Raw genomic sequence first — 23,106 nt, forward strand, 5'->3', positions numbered from 1 at the left:
AAGTGTAAATAATACTACCATGTATTCTAAAGAAACTGCACTGCAAAGCGTAATCTATGATCAATACGAAATGCTGTCTACTGTATAAGGGCGACCTGACACATATAAAATAATGCAGTTTCTGTAATTCCACCTGAAATTAGTGTTTTTATGACATTGTGCTATGATTGACTAAATGTTCCTGTTGGAAGAGAACGTGTGTTAGTGTTTTGGTGTGTATATATTAGTGTATTGAGTTAGAGTCTTATTGTATTTTGAAATTAATGTTAACATAACTGTTGTGTATTGGTGCGTTAAAAGTTTAGGAAAATTGTGTTGCAAGAATTGTCATAGCAATAGTAACAGACTGTGATGTGGTCTACATGGAAAAAAACAACAAAAAAAACATGAACCTGTGTTTTAAAAGAAACTTTAGCCTCTCTGATAATCAAGTCCGGTTTGCGGCTGCAGGCTGAAGCCGGCTGCTGCACGGATTCCAAACCTTGTGAAGATAGTGCAGAGGTTTAAAAATACTGAAATAGAACTTGAACTGAAGCCAGAGGGGAACCTCCATCGCTGACTCACCCGTATCTGAAATTTCATAAAAATCAATATTTCATCAAAGTTGCACAACGTCGGTTCCAGAGCTGCGTCCCCCCTTTTGAAGCTGAGTGAGGCTGTTTATGAGGGACCGGTCTGTGTTACAGATGGAAATGTGGGTCAGTGTTGTGCACGGTGGCATCAGCCGCTCAGTCGATACTTCATCTTTCTCCCCTCTCCTGTCCCTCAGAGATCGGTGGATCTGCCCCCCCCCCCAACATGTGAGACTGTAAATCAGTTCAGCTGCAGGTCGTGCTTCCCTCTCCAGCATGACCCTAATTACCTTTCCATACAGCGGGAACAGAAAAGTGTGTCTTGTTGAAGCGATTATGCTGCGTTGGAGTCAGCAGCTGTTGGTGGTTAAAGTTTGGACAAGAAACCAGAATATTTTCACCTTCAGGAGCTCTGCGCCGATGTGGCTGCATTCTGAGCTCTTTTTAACCCGGCGAGTTTAAGCCCACGCCGCGGCTGTATGTTTAAAATGTAGAGAATCACAGAGGCTCACCCACAGTGACGCATGAGTCATAACCTGTTCACCCTGTTTAGTGAAATTTGCTCTGAAGGTAATTATGGGTTTAAATAAGGCTGCTCACATTTCTCCTCCACAAACAAACAAACAAACATGGTGGAGTGGAGTCCTGCTCACAAACTGAAAGGTTGTTGCTGATGAAAAGTTTCATGACCTAAAGAGAAAAGGGAGAAGAGGTTGATGAATATCCTCAAACAAAACATTCACATTGTGAAACCTTTCTTTGAGAAATCAAGTGGTTTTATATCTGCCAAAGAAGCCAAACAATAAACGAACATGACGGAGAATCTTCACCAGATATTACCAACTTTTGATACTCGCTGTTGTAGCAGGAAATGATTGACGTTCACTGATCTATAATCGTTTCATCGTGATAACTGCTTATACTTCCTCCTGTTTGTTTGTTTGTCAGCATTGATTCCTGTGTGGCCGCAGTTATGAATGTAAGTTGGTTGTTTGTCATGTCAGACCGTCAGGGCACGCTTAAACCCTCACCTGAAACAAACGAAATGAACACTTTCGATTATCAATGAATAATAAGTATAAAGGGTAACTTGAGTATTTTCCAGCCTGTCTGTGTGTCTAATTGGGACGCCATTTTTATTTTATTTTTAAATTGGTCCAGTATTGAGCGAGCGCGCAGCGGTCGGCAGCAGCAACGGAACAGGACTGCGTAATCTTTGCGAACACTAAAGTACAATCCAGAAACAGTCACAATATCGCTCTTGTCAAAGCCACCAGACTCCATTGAGAAACAGTAATGTTGCCAGCAGGTGATTTATCTTTTTGCTCCAGAGAGTCGGGTGCATCAGATGTGAAACTACACTGTCGATTTGGTGTTCGACCGATATGGATTTTTCAATGACCGATGCCGATATTTAGAGAGCAGGGCGGCCGATATCCCACCAAAGGAAAGTCGTCTATTATTTCATGCTATCTAATAAACATGTTTTCTCACCCAGTAACGTGTTGTTTTAATAATTAAAGGTACAGAAACGTACATTAGGTTCTACTGGAGAATTTAAGAAGGTAACTGGTGTTTAAGGGGGTACAGTATAAAAATCTATATTCAACACTACCCATGGTGTTAGATTAGATCTGTTATGTAGGATGATAAATCGTCCCTGTGAGTGCAGGTTATCAGCCTGATTTAATTGGTCTGTCACAACTGTTGATCGCTTTATTTACATTTTGATCGACGGGATTGTTTAGTTTTTTTCCAAAGAAGAAATGACAAAAAAATCACTGGTTCAATCTTCTGAAATGTGAAAATGTAATAATATTTGCGTATTTGATAGTAAACTGATTTTTTTTTTTTTTTTGGGGGGGGGCTCTGGACGGTGGGTCGGACAAGAGAACTAATTTAAAAACTCAAACTTTCTAAAACTAAATTTTAGAACTTTTATTTATTTTTAGACGAAACAATTTAATTGATTGATCTAGAAAAGCATCCGCAGATGAATCGATACTGGAAGAAAATAACCTAAAATAGCCTATTTTGAGGAACTCCTCACACCTCCCCTGCGCACATAGGTCCTTTCAGCTGTGTGTGAATAGAGTTGTTTGGGAGGCCCAAACTGGTTTTGCCACCAAGTGGTCAGACGTTGAATGAATTGCGGTGGGCGGGGTTCACTCACTGACAAGCCTGACTAATTAGCTTCACTAAAAGGAATTTAAACGTCTCACGCTTCCCACCTCACAGATTTCATGCATCACTTTCTGTCAGCTGTGTCAGCGTCGGTGGATGAAGTACTCTGATCAGAAAGTAGGAAGACCACAGTGTATTTATATTTATAAAAGTAATTGGCTAAATGGACTTTTAAGTATCAAAAGTATTCAAAATGTAGAAAATGTTCTCTGAGTGTTTTTTTTTTTATATTATCATATTATATAATTAGGTTGTTAATACTGGTTGACAATGGGGACGCTGGAGACATGTCCCCCAACGAGTATTTATTAAAAATGTTCTGAAAAATAGTTTGCAACAAGATATGTTTACTTACAAATGAAAATGCTCTAAGAAATTTTTATTTGCACAAAAAGAAAACATGCAATACAAATTTAAATATAGAAGAAACAAATGTGCATTGTCCAAAAAGTAAGTAATTTAAGCTAAAAAGAAAAGTAAGCTACTGATTTATATCCCATTATGTTTTGAATTGTCACTTTAAATAAATGTCTCCAGAATGCACAAAATTAAATATTTAATGCTCAAAATTTTCTGGTTGAGTACCCAAAGACCCCCTACTCATATATTTCAACTTTTAATATAAACTGTACAATATATAAAATAAGTTTTTGTTTTCACCCAGTATTGTGTATCGCCACATCCTGTGAGCTTGTTCGGGCCCCTTCAAAAGGGTCCCCAGATAAATCTGAGATGTTGTGAGATGATACACAAATGTGCTTTATATTTTTTGCTTTTTATGATAAGTGTTGGATACTTGGACCTTTTTGGGCCTCCTGGGCAGATGTACTCAAGTTTTCACCAGTGGTCAGTGTCCCTAATATCTACAGTATACATTTAATGAGTATCTAAGTTTGAGCTTGAACAATTTGACCATTTGTTAATTAGTTGATTGACAGAAAATTAATCGGCAACTTTTCTTTTTTTTTTTTTTTTTTTACTGAAGACGCAACAATTTTACTTGTTCCAGCTTCTCAGATGTTTTCAGGGTTTTGGGACTAGTGCTGAACAATTAATTGAAATTTTACTGCAATTTTCAGCAGCCCATATTAGCAGGAGGCGCAATCTTTTGTTAAACTGTGTGTCAAAATACCATTTTTAAATTGAATATTGTCTTCACAGATGTCCTGGCCTACACATCATATTATACAGGCTAAGAAAACATTTTTGTTTGATCAAGTCAAAAATCACACCATAATATATTTAAATATGATTTTCAATAAAAATAGGAAAAATGTATGTAAAAAAAATCATTCCCGCTAATATTTCAAATCATATTGTAATATCATTCAAAATAATCAAAATTGACCCTTCGCTAAGCCACACCCCAAATACGCAGCTGGCCAATCACAGCGCAGTATAGGAGGAGACTGAGGTCCGACACTTTCACGGCTGCGCTCCATTGACTCAGATGCAAAAACAGTCGTTTTCTAGCTTTTTTTTTTTTTTTGCTGTATTTTTCTAAGATCTGGTCAAACTCTGTTCTTGGGGCACTTGTAATAGTTACAGTCGCTACCCAGAGAGGCTGAAAGGATTGTTGTCGGCTGTGGATTGTTCCTGCTGTGATGTTAGTTAGCTAACGCTAGCTAACGTACTGAATGTAGCGTAATAAAGCCCTACTGGTCTGCTTTTTAATGATTGTAATAATAAATAGGGGCCTACCCAGCTTTACAGGAACAGTGTTGATCCTTAATATCGTTGTCTTTTGTCTCAATCATCGGGGGGGATGCGGTTTCATTTTTTCACGTCTGTTCGAGTCAGTCTGAATACAAACTTCAAATGTATAATGCAACTGAAAAACTGTCTGCTTGTTTCTGAGATTGCTTTTCCAACAAATTTGACGATATAGACCGTGGCGGCACCGACAGTTTGTCAGACTTAGCAACAGTAACTAGTAAAAAGTGGGGCGGGGCTTAGCGAAAGGTCAATTAGATAGTTTTTCAATATCGTTCAGCCCTGTTTGGGACAGTTGGGCAATAAAAACAAGCTATCAAAAGATGTTAACTCTGATTTTCTAATGTTTCACACACCAAATGATCAATCAAGAGAACAGCAGGTAGATTCATCCATAATGAAATGGATCCTTAGCTGCAGCCCTAATGTCTCGTCTAAAGGTCTAAAGGCAAAAACTTTAAATTTTTAAACTGACCGTTTTGCTTTCAGTTAAAGTTAAAACATGCCCTTTTTTTGTCAGCTTCAGTTATTTTCCACGAGGTGTAGAACTGGTCTTGAAGCTCTTTACATCGTCTAAAAGGTGTGTCAGGTGTGTCAGGTGTGTCAGGTGTCTCTGGAAGGTCTCACGGTGAGAAAAGGGCAACTTTCAAACTGCCGCTGGTGTCTTATTGTGCCGAGGAAATGTAAGGCCAGAGCTGCTATCCGTGTGTCGAGTTTCCCCTTTTGTTGCCGGAGGGAAAATTGTGTCTGAAAGCTGCCATTGTTGAGTGTGACCCTGTGAGGGAGAAGGGAGGGTGGTGGTGTTTTATTGAAAGAGTGTGTGGAGGTGTTGTTGTCAGGTGGAGAGGAGATGTGGAGGCGTCGTCTTAAGAACATTTTAAAGTTCTTTTTCAAGAACAAAAAAACTTCCCAAATGTGACATTTTCCTGCTTTTTTGTCGTCTCTTGATTGTGAATATTTTTGTGGTTTGGACTGCTGGTCAGATGAAACAAGCGATTTGAATACAATCACATTGGGCTTTGATTGGAAATTATAGACGACTAGAGATTTTATAGAAAGAACAATCGGCTAAATGACGGGAAGCATCAGACTTTTTATGCTCCAGGCAGCTGCGTTAAGATGAAATGTTCACACAGCATGTTGTTTCTACCCAGGGGAAAGGGAAGCAACATTAAACCAGGGGTTTCTGGTAAAAAGTTATTTATTGGTAACGAAACAAACTTGGGCACAAAAACCACAAATGGAGGGAAAAAAGGGCCTGTCTGTGCTGTTTAAAACAAATATATGATCAAATACTGACAGAGGATTCAACAATAAGAACTAAACTACTCAACAAGCATAGAAACAAAACCTCACCAGCTGGACCAACATTACCTCTACTTCAGCACACAGTATCTGACAGATAATTAACGTGTAACTAGAGACACGTGGCGAGCTTGTCAAGTCACAGCCGCTTCGAGTGACAGATTGACCCCCTTATACGGTTTATCAGCTGGCGAGCTTGATTGTTCCCCCCACAGGTTGCAGGTGACCTTGGGTGCAATGGAACTGGTAGGTGGAAAAAAATCCACCGGCCAAAATAATAACTCGCCTTTTTATGTCACGTAAACATTTGTTTCAGTACTTTTAATTGAGATTATACTGTCGACTTAACGACGACACCAGATTGAAATTTAAAGCAAAGCTATTAAAGGTACTTAAGACATAACAGAAAATTGTTTTATAAACTTACAAGATGATTATTAATCATTCAGCTTAAATCTCATCACGGCTCACTGTTACTCACGCTTTATCATTCAGCTTAAATTTTGATGTTCTGCCTCAGCATAATTTTTTGCTCCCCTACCTCACTCGTATAAAGGGCATCACTACTATGGGCCGAATTTAATTGTAAGCGCTAGTTGGCTGTAGTGTTATAGTGTTGACTTGCCGCTAACTTCAGGTTTAGCCCCCCGCTAATTTGAACGGGGGTAAAATAATAAATGTAATGCTCTGAAGGACTTTTCACATTTCCGTGGGTTGTGACACTCAAAAAAAAAAAAAAGTGATCCGCCGCGTTACAGCCGTTAGAAAAATTGATTTCAAAGCCTTCCTGTGGGCTTGGAGGAAATGAAATGCTACCAAGCCGACCAATCACAGTTCTTGCGTTCCACGTCGCCGCAAAGTGTAGTACATTTTTTCGGGAAGGTCAGGCTACGGTGTAGATGTGACACAGAAGTATAAATCAGGCTCAGGTCGCTTCAGCTAAATGAAATAATGTAAATCTCTTTTCAATGACTTTAATAAACAATTAATTCATTAAATTACTGTATACAATGTCAGAAGTCGATATTGACTACCACCTATACACAGCGTGCTAGCCTCGAAAACCCAGGTGTTTTCTAACATTAACTTAGCTCTCCTTATTTAAGCTATTTATTTAATACAATTTTAAATAGGCCTAGTAAAAAAAAAAAAAAAAACCAAACAAAAAAAAAAAACAATTGAATATCAATCGGTGTCGGTCAGCGTTGATCTTGTGGAGGGCCGCCAATAAATAAACATATGGAGAAACGCTGGAGCCTGGCGAGCTGCTTATCTCTGTTTCCTGTCTTTTTGCTCAGGAGCTGGTGGAGACCAAAACAGAGTAGGGTTGGGCCGATAGACGATTCCATCGTCCATCGGCGATGACTCACAGACATCACGACGTTGAGCCGGCATCGTGATTATAAACCCCCCCCCCAGCAAAAAGACATATAATCCATGGGAGAGCAGGTTTTAATCACCACGAACATTATTATTATAAATTTTAAATATTCTTCACACCTTCTTCAAATTCTCTTCTCCCCACACTCAGACACACAAGAGGCCTCCACCTCAGGTAAACACACCGGCTTAAGGTTAAGTTTGTCTTATGCTGCGTTCCATTTACCATAAATTGATTTTCGAAATTCTTAAAATATTGAGATCTGTTGTCACAGTTAACCAGAGTGACACCTTCACAATGCTTGTTTTGTCAAACCAACAGTACACACGGCTCAATATTATTACAAATTAAATTAATTAAAAGGAGCCATAAAATGTTTTTACATGAAAAATGTCTTCATAAAAGTTGTTGCCAGGTAATTTTAATGTCGATCTAATAATCAGCTGTACTTGTATAAACTGCGTGTGTAACTGAATCTGTCAGCTATCAATATCTTCCTCTGACATGTGGCGGAGTAGAAGTAGAAAGTGGCATGAAAAGAAAAATACTCAAGTAACTGTACTTAGTTACTGTCCATACTTAACGCCACAGACATGAGAATGGTGTCGATCGTCTCATCTAACTCTCGGCAAGAAACATTTTCCCAAAATGTCAAACGTACTCCTTTTTTTTTTTTTTTAAGACAGAAAAGGCTTTTTGTTTGACAAACACCAGCAGCCGGCGTGAGGAACATGTTAGAGTTTAAATGATAAACACGAGGACAGATAAACCCTTTCTTTGTTCGTCTTAATATGAGATTTAAATTTCAGGCTACAAATAGATTCTGATGAAAAGAACAGCGAGGGAAGAGCGGAAACAAAAGAGTTTATTGTGGTTGTTGTTGTTGTTTTGTTGCCCCCCCCCCCTGCACATTTCTGCATGAGTCAAAGAGTGTGTAAGCGTCGTGGACGAGATGTGCGACTGATGCTGAACACAAACACTGAATGGACGACCCTGTCAGTGCTGCCGCTGCCATGCAACAACGTTATTGAACTTTAATACATAAAATGAGGGCGGGATTTGTTTGCCGGCGTGGGGGGGGGGGATCCGTGGACCCTTTTATTTAGGGATGGTTTTGTCTTTATTTTGTGAGGAGGCTTATAGTTAGGGCTAGAGTATTTATGAATTTTTATAACATTTTTAATTATTTCTTGTTGTTTTACAATTGTGTATTTTAATGTGTGTATCTTGTTATGTGTTCTCAGCCTTTTTATCCAATTCTGCAATCTTTATGTGTCTCTGTTTTCTGTAAAAAGTGTACTGGGACCACACAGCTGGTGATTTTACACTTTAAATAAACTTGACTTGACCTGCCATATCTTCGTGCAGCTCACAGTCCCAAAAAACAGAACAAGGTTACATGAAAAGTGCTCTGAGATATAACTGTTGTTGTGATTTGGCGCTATATAAGTAAAATTGAATTGAAACTTATGCTTCAGTTTTTAGATGTTTATTTCAACACTCTACCAGTTACGTTACCTCTCGGTCACCGTCTGCGACTCACAGCATGAGAGCGGGTTCACGCGTGACACGAGATCTCGTCACACACCTATGGTCGCTCGCCCTTAATGGCATTTGCTCACCCCAGTGCAAAATGCTGGTTTTGTTTGAATAAAACCCAAAGATATTTTATTTCCTGTCATAAATGACAAATAACACCAGCAAACCTTCACATATTAGAACCTGGAACCAGCACACGTTCATCCATTTTCAAAAGATATGCCTATAAATTGATCAGTAGTTGCAGTTCTTGCTTTCCCACATCTTTATTTATTTATTATTATATATTTTTTTGTCAAACCAAGCGTGATGTTAACTGCAGCCATGGCTTACATAGATGACAAAAAACGTTTAAGGGATTATCTCCAGCATTGTCAGGTGGCTGAAAAGAAATCAGAGCGTTAGCATGAAGCAGCTGAGAACAAATGAAAGAGAAAGTTGTTCACTGTGATGGATTATTTCAGTCTGTGGATGCTTGTCGTCGTCCCTGCATAAAAGAATTAACAGCAGCACGCGGCGTCTTGTGAAGCGATACCTGCAGCTCTGCTGACTATGTGCAGAATTATACCGGAGGAATTAAAAACAAAGATGTTTTAGACACACCTCATCCAGTTGGCACAGAGTGGACTCAAGGGCCCGCTCGCCTGCATTTTCTCAAGTGCGTGTAAAAACCAGAAACCTGCTCAGACACACAATGGAGACGCTCTTATGAACCGTAAGGCAATGAAAAGGTTCCTAACAGAGTTTTTGTCCAACATATGTCTCTCATTTAAGCCCATGAACCAAAACACCACCTTTTCAAATAAAGTAGAAATAGGAGATTAAAATAGACACTGGTTGATCTACTAGATGCCAGGTCGGTGACTAATTTGAACACTTGGAGGGAGCTCAAATGGAAAGTAATCAGATACTTCCAGACGCCACCAAAAATGGCAAAGTGACACAATATGGACCACAAGTTGGTGATCATACTCGTGCTTTCGTGGGGTAACTTAATACATTTGATTTCTTTATGACGATGAAAGAGAAACTGATATTTTTATCTGCAGATATGAAAATAAAATGCAAGTTAAAAACCTTGACCCACTTTAACTCTTTTTATATACAGAAGTTTCTTGTGCTGCTCTGAAAAACAGAAACCGCCTGTTTATAGTTTAACTTCTTTATTGAGTGTTGAGTCATTCACGCTGAGCTGTGTGTTGCTGTGCCTGGTACAACCAGAGGCTTGAGGAGGAGGAATATTTAAAATAAAAGAGGAACGAAAAGAGGAGAGGGTTTATTAGAAAGCAAAGTGCTGCTTTAGCTTGTTTAGTTTTGTTTGTTGATGCTCTCTTTCGGAGGAAACTCCCACCTGAATTTCAACAATAACGCTCAACATTTACCTAGGTCTTAAATCTTCAGTTTTAAGCATTGCCTTTCATTAAGGCAAGAAGTGTTCTAGTGTCACATTCTCCACCAGGGTTACAACAAGTGCAACCAAATTCCCCAAAACTATTTGTTTATGGAAAGTTGTCAGCTAGCTTAACTGCTCAAGTATGAATTCTGAAGAAGAAGAAGAAGGATTCTGATTCTGGAGTGCAGAAGTTATTGTTTCTGCTGACTGCGGAGGTCCTTTTATAACAGGTGTATTTATTTTGATGCCGTACAGAAGAGGGATTGTTTTAGATGTGCTGTGTTTCTCCAATAATAACAATATCAAATGGAACTGATGCCAAAACAACCTGTTTTCTCTTTTGTTTACTGCTGACTGTGAGCAACAGAAAGAAAAAAAATTTACTATCAATAAAGCTACAGAACTACAGCTCTGCAAATAAAGACTTTTTCCTTCTACATGCAATTTTTTTATTGTTTTTTTTTTTTTTTTAGAAGCAGAAGTTCTGCCAGAAATCCAGACTAAAGGTTCGTGCAGACTACACGACTTCTGATGGTCGTGCCGTTCACACTACACAACTTGCCGTCTTGTGACGGGAGTCTTGAAGTCGTTGTGGCGTTTACACAACGTGAATGATCGGTGACAGGGGGACACACACTACACGAGCTGACAGCGGCTGTCAACCGACGACAGGCCGTGATATACGCTCATTATATATAATAATAGGCGTATATCACTGCCTGAAGTGAGCTAGTGGAGACTGCATGAGCTTTATAAAGTGTTTTGCGGTGGAAAAGTAGCTGCCTGCTCTGCCAGCCTTCTGCTCTCCTTTGCTGGATGTCGAGTCGGCCAACTCCTCCAGATATCTGTCAGGGAGCTGTTTTGATGCGTCGTTGAGTAGTTCACACATAACAACAGGCGACCGCCGATCAATCGCTGATTTACTCCCGACCACAGCTCACCGAGCAGCAAATCGTGTAGTGTGAACGAGGCTTTAGCTGTTCTAAATTGAAAGGATTGTAATGATTACAGTCAACAGTTTGAGTAACTTTGAAGGGCACTGTTTTAGTTTTTTGGAGGAGATCTCTAAACTGCTTGTCTCGGGACAGTCCTGCATCGAACTTCCTCTTACTAGTCATGAAAGTGGTAATTTAGGTGAGTCACCACAGCAATGGAATTTCCCAGATTTACTCGAATCACAATGAGACTTTACAATCTGAAAGTATCCATAAATAAAAGCTTTGTTTTTTTTTTTTTTTTTTTTTTTTTTTTTTTTTTTTTTTTTTTGGTTTTATTGTGATAATATACCAAATGGCCAGACATTTACAGAACGGTTTATATTAAATATGTATTGTATGTTTTCATGGATTTTTTTTTTTTTTTACTTATGTTGTGGTGACATAAATCTGTTTACACACTTACATTGTAGTGACCCGGCTTCCTAATGGGGACCTGCATTCTGTCCCCATTAAGTAAATCATTAAATAGTAGGGTGACAAATTGGTTTAGGGTTAGGTCAGTGTAAGGGTAAGTCTCCAGGGAATGAACCTAAGTCAATGTAATGTCCCAGAAAGTGATAGAAACACGACTGTGTGTGTCTGTGCGTGCATCACTTCAACACACAGCGGCCAATAGTGAGCTCTGTCTGGTAACTAGGACTGGTTCCCTCTGACCCGACAGGTCAGAGTGGAGACGCAGCCCAGTTTCATCGTCCGTGTGAACTGGGTCAAAACTTCTGACGGCACAGATTCGACCTGCGGTGCTTCTGTTTGTGTCCAATATAATTATGCCGCGTTTCCAACAAAAGCACCTGGGACTTTTCAAGTACACTAAAAAGTTCCTTCAGCCCGTTGTTGTGTGCGTTTCCGCCTGCGAAGATTAACCAGCAACAAGGCAAATTAACCAGCTGACGTATTTACTTCTTCTGACGTACGCCATACAAAAACACAGGTAGTGTTGTAGTCGAGACCGCCCAGACCAAGACCAGAGTTTATCGAGACTGAGACAAGACCAAGACTTTTAGGGACTGGGACCAAGTCGAGACCAAGACCAGTTCCCCACATTAAATGAGACACTAAAAAATGTGGAACGAGATCACAGGTTCTTCTCAAATCCATCAGAAAGATGCACTTTCCCATTAAAACACCTACATACAAACACTGAGAGCTGCTTTATTCAACGCTCCTTTTCCATGTTTACTATCGCCGGGAGGGGGGACAGCCGTTAATGGTAACAACACATTTTTAATTAGTGTTATTGGTTGAATTTGAAGCGATACGTTTTCCATCCAATCAAAGTTAGGACGTTGGCAAATAAATCAGACAAGGCAAAAGCAATTTATTGATATTTCCAAAGTTACGGTCCTGACTGGTCTTGAAATAAAAATCAGTACAGTGAAGTGACACATGATTCAAGTTCATAACAACAGGCTTGACAAAACCATCAAGTTCTTTAAAAGAACTTCAGCACAGAGAAAGAAACACAGTTTGGCAGGTCTGGAAACAGAAGCGGGGACCACCAGTCCAGCGCCGACAAGAGGGAGACTTTTGAAGCGCTTTAGTACTTATTGTTATCAGCTGGAGAGGTTGTTTGTTTCGGAGAGGAGGAGGCAGACTTCGGCTCCTGTATTTCGCTTAACCAGAGACGTTTTATAGAAAAGACACGCCACTTTAAGAATCCTCAATACAACTCTATGGGGAAAGCCCTTAACGCCAAAGATGGCGGTTATCCCACCCCTCCCGCTAGAAAGTCAATCACCTGCTTTGAACAGCCGAGACGGGAAACATTTTTCAGCCAATCGTGTGGTTACACTGACGTAAGGGTCTATTACGCATGCGTCACTAAAACCAGTGGGGGGAAAGCGCTCGATGAAAAGCGCATCAAACTTTTTCTGCGTTGTTTATCAGATTTTACTTCTGTTTTTATACATGTAGGTTTTACGTCCCAGAAATGTTTCTTTCTAATGTGCAACAGCATGTTTTCTATTTGTTTCCTTTTGACTTGAAGGCAGCTGTTATGAATAGTATCTTCCCCCTTTGGTTTTATTTAAAAATTTGCAAGAATTTTAGGCCAATAAATGAACTGAAACTTCATGTACATTCCTGAAGCGGACATGTTTCTATTCATTCAGCAGCTGCAGCACAAAGTGGCTCCGTGGCACTTCTAAATATAACAAAGCCTTTGTTTCAAGACCTGTTTTTATTTATTCTTTTCCCGCCAGGCTCATGTAATGCTTCTGCCATGTTTATAACCTCCAGTCCAGATTTAGACCTTTGGGGAAGACTTAAAGGCACCATAATGAAATTTAAGGATAAGGCTGGTGATATTTTAACGGGTAGCTTTGTGTGTATACAGCAGTTGATTTATCTTATTCCTCTTCGGTCCATATCGCTAACTTCCCCATTCATTTTTATATAACTCACCGGTTTAAATCATTAAGGCTTAAAGTTATGCATAACTAAGGGCTTAGTCACTCCACCCACGCTGATCAACAACTGCTGGCAAGCTCACCGCTAACATGCTAGTAAGCCGGGCGCGCGCTAACAGTTCTCAAGCGTCTCCCTGTTTTTCTATATTGTGTTGGTACCAACACCGACATTTTGTTCACTATTGTACACCATTTTGTTAAATGAAGAGTTACTGAAGCAAGAAAATAAAGCGCTGCAAGCTTAACTGTCAGTTAGCAAGCTCACAAGCCTGTTAGCTTAGCTCTGTTGCTAACTGGACATTAAGTTCACACAGTTTAAAGATGTATGTGTACCAATCTGTCTCATAAGTGTGTGGGAACCATTCCCATGTTGATGAGGAGCAGTTTGTCCGCTGACAGGAGGTGAAATAAAAGTGGATGGTGACACGCAGCTAATATGCTACCATAGCTTCCTCCGTTTTGGACTCTTTGGCTGAATGTTGAGAATTTGGGGTGCGCTGAGTGAAGGCTGAGGTGAGGACCCAAATGCAGACAATGGCGAGGCGAGAGGAGGAAGCAGTTCAAACAAAAGATTTATTCAGCAAAAACAGGCTTACTCATTAGCACAGCAGGCAAAAGGTCCGAACAGGCAGAGTAAAATCCAGAACAGGGCAGAGAAAACAATCCAAACGCAAGGAAGAGATCCATGAAACAAATGCAGGAATACTCAACACTAGACGCAAGGACCGAAGACAACTGAGGACAATACACACTGGTAAAGGAGCAGGGAGGGAGCACCACAGGTGACCGGGGTCAGGGCTAACGAGGGAGGCGGAGAGACATTCACAGATGCAAAACACAAGACCGTACATTAACTGGAACTCAAAGTATTTAGTGGACAAGCAAGCAGAGTAATTACAGGGGGAACAGACACCAGCAAACCGATCACAAATAAACACCAACAAGGAACACAGACTGAAGCTAAGATAAAACAGGACTCAGAATCGACATGGGCAAAACGCAGGAGTGAACACCTAAGACATGAACTAAGGTACAGGACTAAGAACTAAGACACCGAACTAGGAACTAAGATACGAAACAGATACTAAGTAACTTGAAGATGCGGATGATTATGATGAAGAATAATAATCACAGGACTAAGAAGAAGACTACACAGAGAAACACAGAACCAAAAACGGGCTTAAACAGGAAACATGAACACACAAACCACATTCCTGACACATTCTGGCAATTACATTTACATTAATTGATTTTTGGCACTAAATTTTGCAGTTTAAATGCTAATATGATCGTGAGCGTAAAGAGTCAATCGTACATTCACCATCTGGCGGCTGTAAACACTCACTAGATGAACTGCAGCTGAAATTAGTCCCCAACAGATGCACTTTTTCCTCCTGTGTGAGTAACGTTTGCTAAAGACTCTCCGTGAGCAGCTGTTTTAGGAAATTTACTAAGAATGAAAATTAAATCATGTATTTTAGGGCTGCGATTAACTGTTATTTTCATTATCGATTCATCTGTTGATTTTTAATCGATTTTTAGTTGTTAGGTCAAGAAAATTATGAAATATGTCGATCAGTGTTTCAAGGTGACGTCCTCAAATGTATTCCTTTGTCCACAACCCAAATATATTCTGTTTACTGTCACAGAGGAGCAAAGAAACCAGAAAAGATTCACATTTAAGAAGCTGAAATCGTTTTTATTTTTCTTTAAAAAGGGACTCAAAGTGAGTGATTGATTATCAAAATAGGTGGCGATGAATTTAATAGTTGACAACTAATCAGTTAATTGACTAATTGTTGTGGCTCTAATGTATTAAAGATTTTTGTCTTCACTAAGAAACAATAGGTTTGGGGCTGAGCGCTGCAAACAGGGCAGAGAGGTCAGAAAGTATTGATAGTTGAAATAACAAAATGGTCTTTTAGTGGGATTTGTTGAAAATGTAAATATATAATAGAAAAATATTGCTAGCTTTATCTTAACTGTGCATAAAAATCACAAACTCTTTGCCTTCTTGCCATCCTTTTTTGTTTTAATCATTTTCCTACAGTGAAATCTTATAAAGTTTTAGGCTTAAAAACAGATCTGTAAAGATTCAGTGTAATTTCTGTAACGCAGCATCTCTCCCCTCAGACTCGTGCTGTGCAGTATCAGAGGCTGACCTGGTCTTTGTTAAGGTTTCAGCCGGTTCTGTTTATAGTCTAAAATACCTTCCATCTGGCTTTGCGGCGACCGTTTGCCAAATGTCTTTTCCCCGTTGCATATTCTCTTCCCTCTGTCCTCCCTGCAGGTGCCCCCCTCTCTAAACTGGCACAGGCCGTGTTGTAACAGTAACCTATTTACCGTGATGGGAATATGGGTCGGGTACACGGGCACTGTGCTCACGCTACAGGGCTTCACTGCCAGGAGGAAATATCGAGTCAGGCCTCCATATTTCACCCAGATTTCATAGATTTATTGGACAGTAAGAGGCCATTACAGTACGGAGAGGAGGGGGTGGCTGCAGGGAGGTGAAGAGATGCAGGAGAGAGATGCTGCGTTCACGTCTGGCTGGATTTACTGTAAATATGAACCACCACACAGACGGAGAAAGGTCGTCAACATTTTCCTAGTGGTGAAAGCGAGTTGGATGGATTGGGATTTCATAGCTTTCACTTGGCATCAGGTCTGTGAAGAAATTCACCTGTGTAGTGTGTAGTACTGGCAGCAAATTGCACTTAAAGTATGCAAAACGGCTCGTAATCTTATCAAAATTGCAGTAGTCTGAATAGAATATGGCCTTCTGCAATTTTCACATCGCAGGAGGTGCCGGCACTAGTTACACACACAACTTCAAATGCAATTTGTGGGGTTTATTTTATTTTCTTCCCACCTTTTAGGGCTGGTAATTTTATAGAAAGTAAAATTAAAATACAATTACTGTTCCACTGAAGAAACTGGTGTTGAATGTACAAAACAAAAAAATAAATAAATAAACTGGTCTTTGAGTCAAAAATAGAAACCAAGTAGTTACTGCTCCTGCATACACGCGGCAATGATGCAGCAATTAGTACAAATAAAACCGAAATGCAGCCCAAATATGACACACAAGCAGAATAACCACGGTACAAGAAATACGGCAGTGGCACCTCCTATTAAGACGGGACAGGAAAACATTCACAGCACTGCACAAAAATCACTTTACATTAGTTGTGCTAACTTATCAAATGTTTGAGCTCATTTGTGTAACAAAGGAAACAAAAGGTGTCCATAAATAGATAGTAGTCACGAAAATTAAAATACAACAGTCATCAGGTATCTTCCGTTTCATACCCAACTCACGGATAACGAGCTCTCGTGGCCCACAGGTAACAAAATTATTCATAAATGTTCTCACCATTCCAGGCAAAGGAATGGCTGCTGCAGCTGCTTCACATAAAAAGTTGTTTTCTAGTGTTGTAATACTCGAGACCGGTCTTAAGACCACTTTTTGATGGTCTTGGTCTCGTCTCGGTCTCAACTGCATTTGTACCCAGTCTTGTCTCGGTCTCAAACACTGAGGACTCTTGAGTTTGTATGTGGGAGTTTTAATGGGAATGTGGATCTTTCAGATCAATTTGAGAAGAACCTGTGATCTCGTTCCACATTTTATTGTGTGTCATGTAATGTGGGGAACTGGTCTCGGTCTTGTCTCGGTTTGGGCGGTCTTGACTACAACACTATTATTTTCTTCCTGTATTTTCCCGGCGCCCGTTGACCTCTCGGCAAGCACGAGGCTGTTTAAGTGACGCCCCCTGCTGTCTAAAGTCAACACCTGCAGCAGTCTCGCTACAGCAGAAAATTGTATTTAGAGGTTTAAATACTTGAATGTCCTGTATATTTAAGCTTTTGATTTTATCACCTGGTTACGTAAGTTTGACGTATAATATGACGTATAAATCTTTCATTTCTAAAGTTTTTGCTAACTACTGTCAGATATATGTAGTGAAGTAAATGGTGCATTATCTCCCTCTGAAACGTAGTGGAGTATTGTAAGCAGAGTAGCATACAATGGAAATATTCAAGTAAAGTGCAAGTACATTGAGTGTAACCACCAGGTTACAGCGATGTTTAGGTAAGAATGGGGAGTTATGTGTCTTAAATATGTCGCTGTTAAAAAACCAAACTTTGCATGGAGGAGAAATTAATCTTCAAAGGCTAAAATAACATAAATAAAAGAAAGATCAGATATTACTCTTATTAGGGTAATATTGATATCTTGGTTTCCTGTGAATCTGGATCTGAGAGTTAGTCAGAGAGGTCACAGAGTTTCTGGCCTCTCATCCCTCTGCGCTCTGAGATTGAGGTTGTGATTTGTACTGGGTTTGTGGGTGTAATCCTGGAGATTTGAGCCCCCCACGCCCCCCTGCCCCAGTCTGGATCATGATCAGGCCAGCTTAGCCTCTGAGGTCTGTGGTCCTTATAGCATCTGTCACCACTTGTTCACATCACGCTTATCCCCAAAGCAAGTCTGGCTACACGATCCTGCACTGTTCTCACACAGAACACCTGTTTATGTAAATGTGAATCGTGACTGTGGTGTCTCTTGTTTACATGTTTACAGATCCAGCATCATGGGGAAAGGCTGCATGACAGTAACCAAGTACTTCCTGTTCCTCTTCAACCTCATCTTCTTTGTGAGTATTTTACCTCCACTAATGATTTAATGATAATGTGCCATTAAAGGATTAATGCACCTTTTTATAAACATGGTTTAAGAGCCGTTCTCAGTGCACGTCAATGCCTGAAAGGTCCAGCGTGTGATATTTAGGAGGATCTATTGACAGAAATGCAATATAATATACATAACTATGTTTTCAGTGGTGTATAAAGACCTTACATAAAAAACCGTCATGCTTTTATTACCTTTAAAATAAGCCATTTCTATCTGCATGCACCGGGGGTCCTCTTACATGGACGTCACCATGTTGCGCCGCCGTGTTTCTACAGTAGCCCGAATGGACAAACTGCTCTACAGAGCGCGTTTCGTCACGTTACGTTGAATATGTAAGAAGAAGAAGGAAGAAATAGTAGCGGCAGTAGTCGTCTAGTTTGTTAGAAGTAAGAAGAAAAGTGAAATTAATATAGCACAAGGGCCGACAGAGCTTCTCCTGCGCACTTGCAAAGGGAGGGGTGAGCGGCGAGTGAGCTGCTGGTTGCAATTCACGACCTTCACAACTAGATGCCAATAAAACTGAACCTTTTTAGTACTTTATGGCTATGTACATGATGCTAAAAGACAGTAGATACATATTGTGTAGAACTGCATATTGTAGTGTGGACCTACAGCAGTTAGTTTCTGTGTAAGTATAATAAATAAAAATGTTAAGTTAACGATATTACGCCTATGAAAACAAAAACCCTAATAAATCCATACCTTACACTTTTGCTTCTTTTGGACTACCATAAAACTTTATCGCCCGGGCTTTAATTTGCTTTAATCACTGAACTCGCCTGCCTGTATTTGGGAAAAGCCTTTAATTCCTTTTGCACAAAAGTCTTGCTCAGCAAAGATGGAAAAACCAGTATGAATATCATGTAAATAAAAATTAGGCTGTCGGATAACACATCAATTACGAATCATTCATTTGGCCAAACCTCAAGAACAGACTGGTGGTTTCCGTAAAATTAACTAAACAATTGAATTGTGGAAAATATATCTGATGTTTGAGGTGTAGCACGTCCAAAGAAAAGTTTACTATCTAGTTCTTCAACTTTCAATCAGGAGCAATTTATTTTGATAACATTTTTGGCCATATCGCCCAACTCTAGTCTTGTTAGATTTTCCTCTTTGTTTTTGTTGGAGTGTCAGTTGCAGTAAATATCAGGAAGTGTTTAGAAAATGGCTAATGTCCTTCTGTCTGCTGCGTAAAAATTAATCCAGTGCTTTCAAGAAGAGGAATTATAACAGAATATTGGAAACTGTGTAAAAGTATCTTAAGTTGCTGTAAAGACTGCAGTTTTGTCGACGGCTTCATGTAGATCCTATCATTCATGTTGTCTTTCTGAGACTTAATTGCAGTGCAGATAAAGTGTTTGTGGCTTAGTTACCAGGGTGATACTCGCTTTCTCGCTCTCTTTTTTTCTCATAAATCTGTGATCTGAGGTTAAGCGCTTGTGTTTGAATTCCTCCATGTATGAGATACTTTAGTAGTAGGTGTTAAATCACAATAATTGTTTGGTTTAAAATAACCGTACAGTACTGAACCACGTTTGATTATTTTCTTCTTTCATTTGAAACTTTCCATATAAACAAAAACAACTCCTGCGCTGTATTTATATACATTTATAATTTTCAGGCCTCTGCACTTAAATGATTTTATCTTAACACAGATCTGATTTTATTGGTCAAGAGACCTTAAACTTTTGGATCTTTGCTTGCAATGTGAAAACTTGAGACTTTAAACAAAAGACTTAAAATGGTCTCCAAACCAAAAAGTTTTAAGACGTTAAACGGAGACTAAAGGGACACGGAAAGTTCAGCTCTCACTACTTTTGTAACGTCTAACTGAAGGTGTGTGGTTTGGAGTTTAGTTTCACTCCTACTTTCATGTTATAAGATATCAGCCTGATTTTACTGTTTGCTACTGGCTTGCAGTTGTATCTGAGCTTTTAAATGACTGCTGAGGCAACCTGAACATTTCCTACTGCAGCTGCCTCACATAAAAAATATTTTAACAAACAACCTAGATTTTTATTTTTGCACATTATCCTAGTGGACCTAATTATATTGAATAAAACCACATCCACACAACCATATATGGAGATATTTGAAGCTATTTGCTCAGCAAATCGCTTTTAAATATTGTAGAACAAGCAAAAACAGATGAGATGTTAGATTAAGAGACAAACCAGAACACCCCTGCGTTTATCCTGTATCAGCAAAAGTCTGAAAGGATGATTAACAGCAGCACAGACCTATAATTCCTATAATCACAGAGGCTATGGCGGGCGCCACAGTCTAATTTGTTCCACCATAGTTTATATAGTGTGTACAGTATGGAAATAAGATTAATTGGATTGTATTCACAGAAGGTATACAACATGTTAATTTCATTTTATTCTTTGATTCTGCGTTATCACCATTTATATTTATACTATATGTTTATGATCAAATTGTTTACTAGAGCGCAAAGTTCTTCATAGATCTTAATTTTGCTCTCAACGTGCACCAGATTAATGCATTTTAACTTGTACAAAATCTTGTTCCGGGGGCAAATCCCCAGATCCCCCGAGAGGGTCCGAGGTCCACCCACCACAGTGTCTCAAACTCCTGTGGGAAACACTTCCACTACCAGTGAAACATGCCAGTATAACCAGTCTGAAACCAAAGTGTGAGCTGAAAGTATTGTTGCATCCTCTGTTGTCTGGTGTGTTGAAACACGCTCTCGTTGACACACAGCCTGTCTGCAGCCTGTTTTTATGGCTCACCTGTGTGTGTTTTTCCTCCAGCTGTGTGGGGCCGTCATCATGGGCTTTGGGCTGTGGCTCCTCCTGGACAATCAGAGCTTCATCGTCCTCCTGAGTAAGTACCCGTATCAGATTTTAATGCGATTTCCCTTCCAGAGAAACGGAGGAACGAACAGACTGGATCGCTCTGTGTTCCTGATGCTCGCTGATAGTTGGCGTGCAGCGTGATTTCTTTTTTATTTGTTTACGTCATATGACCCGATTCTTTTCATTTGTATGTTTTGAGATGTAATTGTCGCTCCAGTGAAGTCAGGTTTTCTGTGTTTGGACTGAAGGTTGGGATAAAACCCTCCGTTGCAGCTCCTCTGGCTGGATTTCAGTGGGATGACTTCTGAAGCACAAACGAAGCAAACCGCCAATATCGTTGTATTTTTTTTTTTCCAGTGGACCTTTTTACACTAATCCACTTGTAGAGCGCATGTAGGCCAATACAAATGGAGGCATGATGAACAGGCGGAAAACGGGACAAGTTCTGGCTGCAGGCTGCCTGTGTTTCTTTTTAATGCGTGTCTTTAAATGTGTTTGAGTTTGAGAAGAAAGAAGAAGAAACCTGATGAACTATAAATTAATCTGGGTTATAGGCGAAAGTAGACGAGACGCTTTTACTGTTGTGGGACTGACTGACCCCGGACTCACACAGGCGGCCGCGTCACGGCTGCGTCACGGCTGCCGGAGCAGATCGCTGCCATTGTAGTCGATGCTTGTGGTCACACCTGAAGCGCCGCAGCGCGTCTCAGAAGCGGCTCTCCGCTCCGCAGCGTGACGAATAGGCAGCCGGTCTATTTTTGACAGAAGACGTGTCAAGCAGCACCGAGCAGATGCGCCGGGCAGGAAGTCAGACTAAAATAAAATACCTTGTACAGACTCCCGATCGTATATCAACAATAAACTATGCAGCCTTCTTAACCACGGTAGAAGCACAAAAATCAAGGTCACCTTACCAAATCAACTAAATCTAAACAATTCAGCAAAATCAGGCAGGCAAAATTCTGAAATGCTCCACGTGGGGGAAACTCAGCCCTGCAGGGAACTGTGGGAAAACTGGTCACAGAGCGCTGTGATCGGTTGTAGAAGCACACAAAATGAGAAATAAACAACAAGAATTAGAGATAAATTATCATGAAGTTTATCTTTACCTGCTGCCATTTATATTGAATTTATTTTATATTGTTAGGGTTTTATTGATACCTTTTTTATTGGTTCTGTTCTTTATCTATACTCTTATTGGTTTTTCATTATTACTAAATAATTGCCTTTTAAAAATATGTTCATTTAAAAAAGAATAAATTCAGAACTGTTTTCAGAGCAGCGACAAAATTAAAGTTTACTGCAGAAAAGTATAAAATATGAAATCAGTTTCTCACTGAAAAAAAAAAATGGAACATGTTAAATAAACAATATTCCTGACATCAAAATACTGAGTACAGTTCAGAAAGGAGACACCAGTCAGTTTCAGTCCTCCTCCTCCTCCCTCTGCTGCTGCTATCTGTTTTTAAAATGACCGACGCAGATTATTGAAAAAATGCTGAATATCTTTTTTGGGTGCTTTTTAGAGGCTGACTTCTTCTTTTCGGGAATCCTGTGGGTCACAGAAGGGGACGGGACAGGAATCATGGGTTTGTTTTTTTAATATATAAACATGCATTTCTAATACGCCGTTTTCTGATGGAGTCATTCTTCCACGACCGACACAGGACAGGATATTTTTTTTATTATTATTCTTTATTCTGCCATCATGAGCAGGGATGTCACGATACCAGAAATGTAATAGTCGATACCAATACCAGTAAACTTCCGCTATTCTCAAAAGAAGGCACATGCCTTTGGTGTGGGGAAACCCGGGTTAGATTCCCATTGCAACAGACACTTTTGCTCTGACATAAATAGCAATTGTAAGTCACTTCAGCTAAATAACTAAATGTGAAGAACAACTACCTCTAATTTGTAAAGTAAGCCGCCGCCCTCCTTCCTTTCAAACGAGAGGGAAAGTGTTAAAAGCGGTGAAAATGATTACAAGTCTGGCCTTGTTGCTCGACTTGCAAAAGTTTATTTTCAGTATGTGTACTTCGGGGCACAATTCAAACGGGATCAAAAACATTTGTTGTCTCTCGCCGTTGACTACCGT

The 23,106-nt window shown here is 39.8% G+C and overlaps 1 protein-coding gene across 1 annotated transcript in view; it reads left to right on the forward strand.

Moving 5' to 3' along the window:
- The window catches only part of LOC123959436 (CD82 antigen-like), a 45,414-nt gene that overhangs the window by 3,246 nt on the left and 19,062 nt on the right, over positions 1-23,106 (forward strand). Inside the window, exons 2-3 of the mRNA XM_046033481.1 lie at positions 18,076-18,148; positions 20,964-21,036. Of these exons, the coding sequence (XP_045889437.1) occupies positions 18,086-18,148; positions 20,964-21,036 (136 nt within the window). The 5' untranslated portion in view covers positions 18,076-18,085. The remainder of the gene's footprint in view (positions 1-18,075; positions 18,149-20,963; positions 21,037-23,106) is intronic.

This window comes from Micropterus dolomieu, linkage group LG20 (genome assembly GCF_021292245.1).
Source record: "Micropterus dolomieu isolate WLL.071019.BEF.003 ecotype Adirondacks linkage group LG20, ASM2129224v1, whole genome shotgun sequence".
Taxonomy (NCBI): Eukaryota; Metazoa; Chordata; class Actinopteri; order Centrarchiformes; family Centrarchidae; genus Micropterus; species Micropterus dolomieu.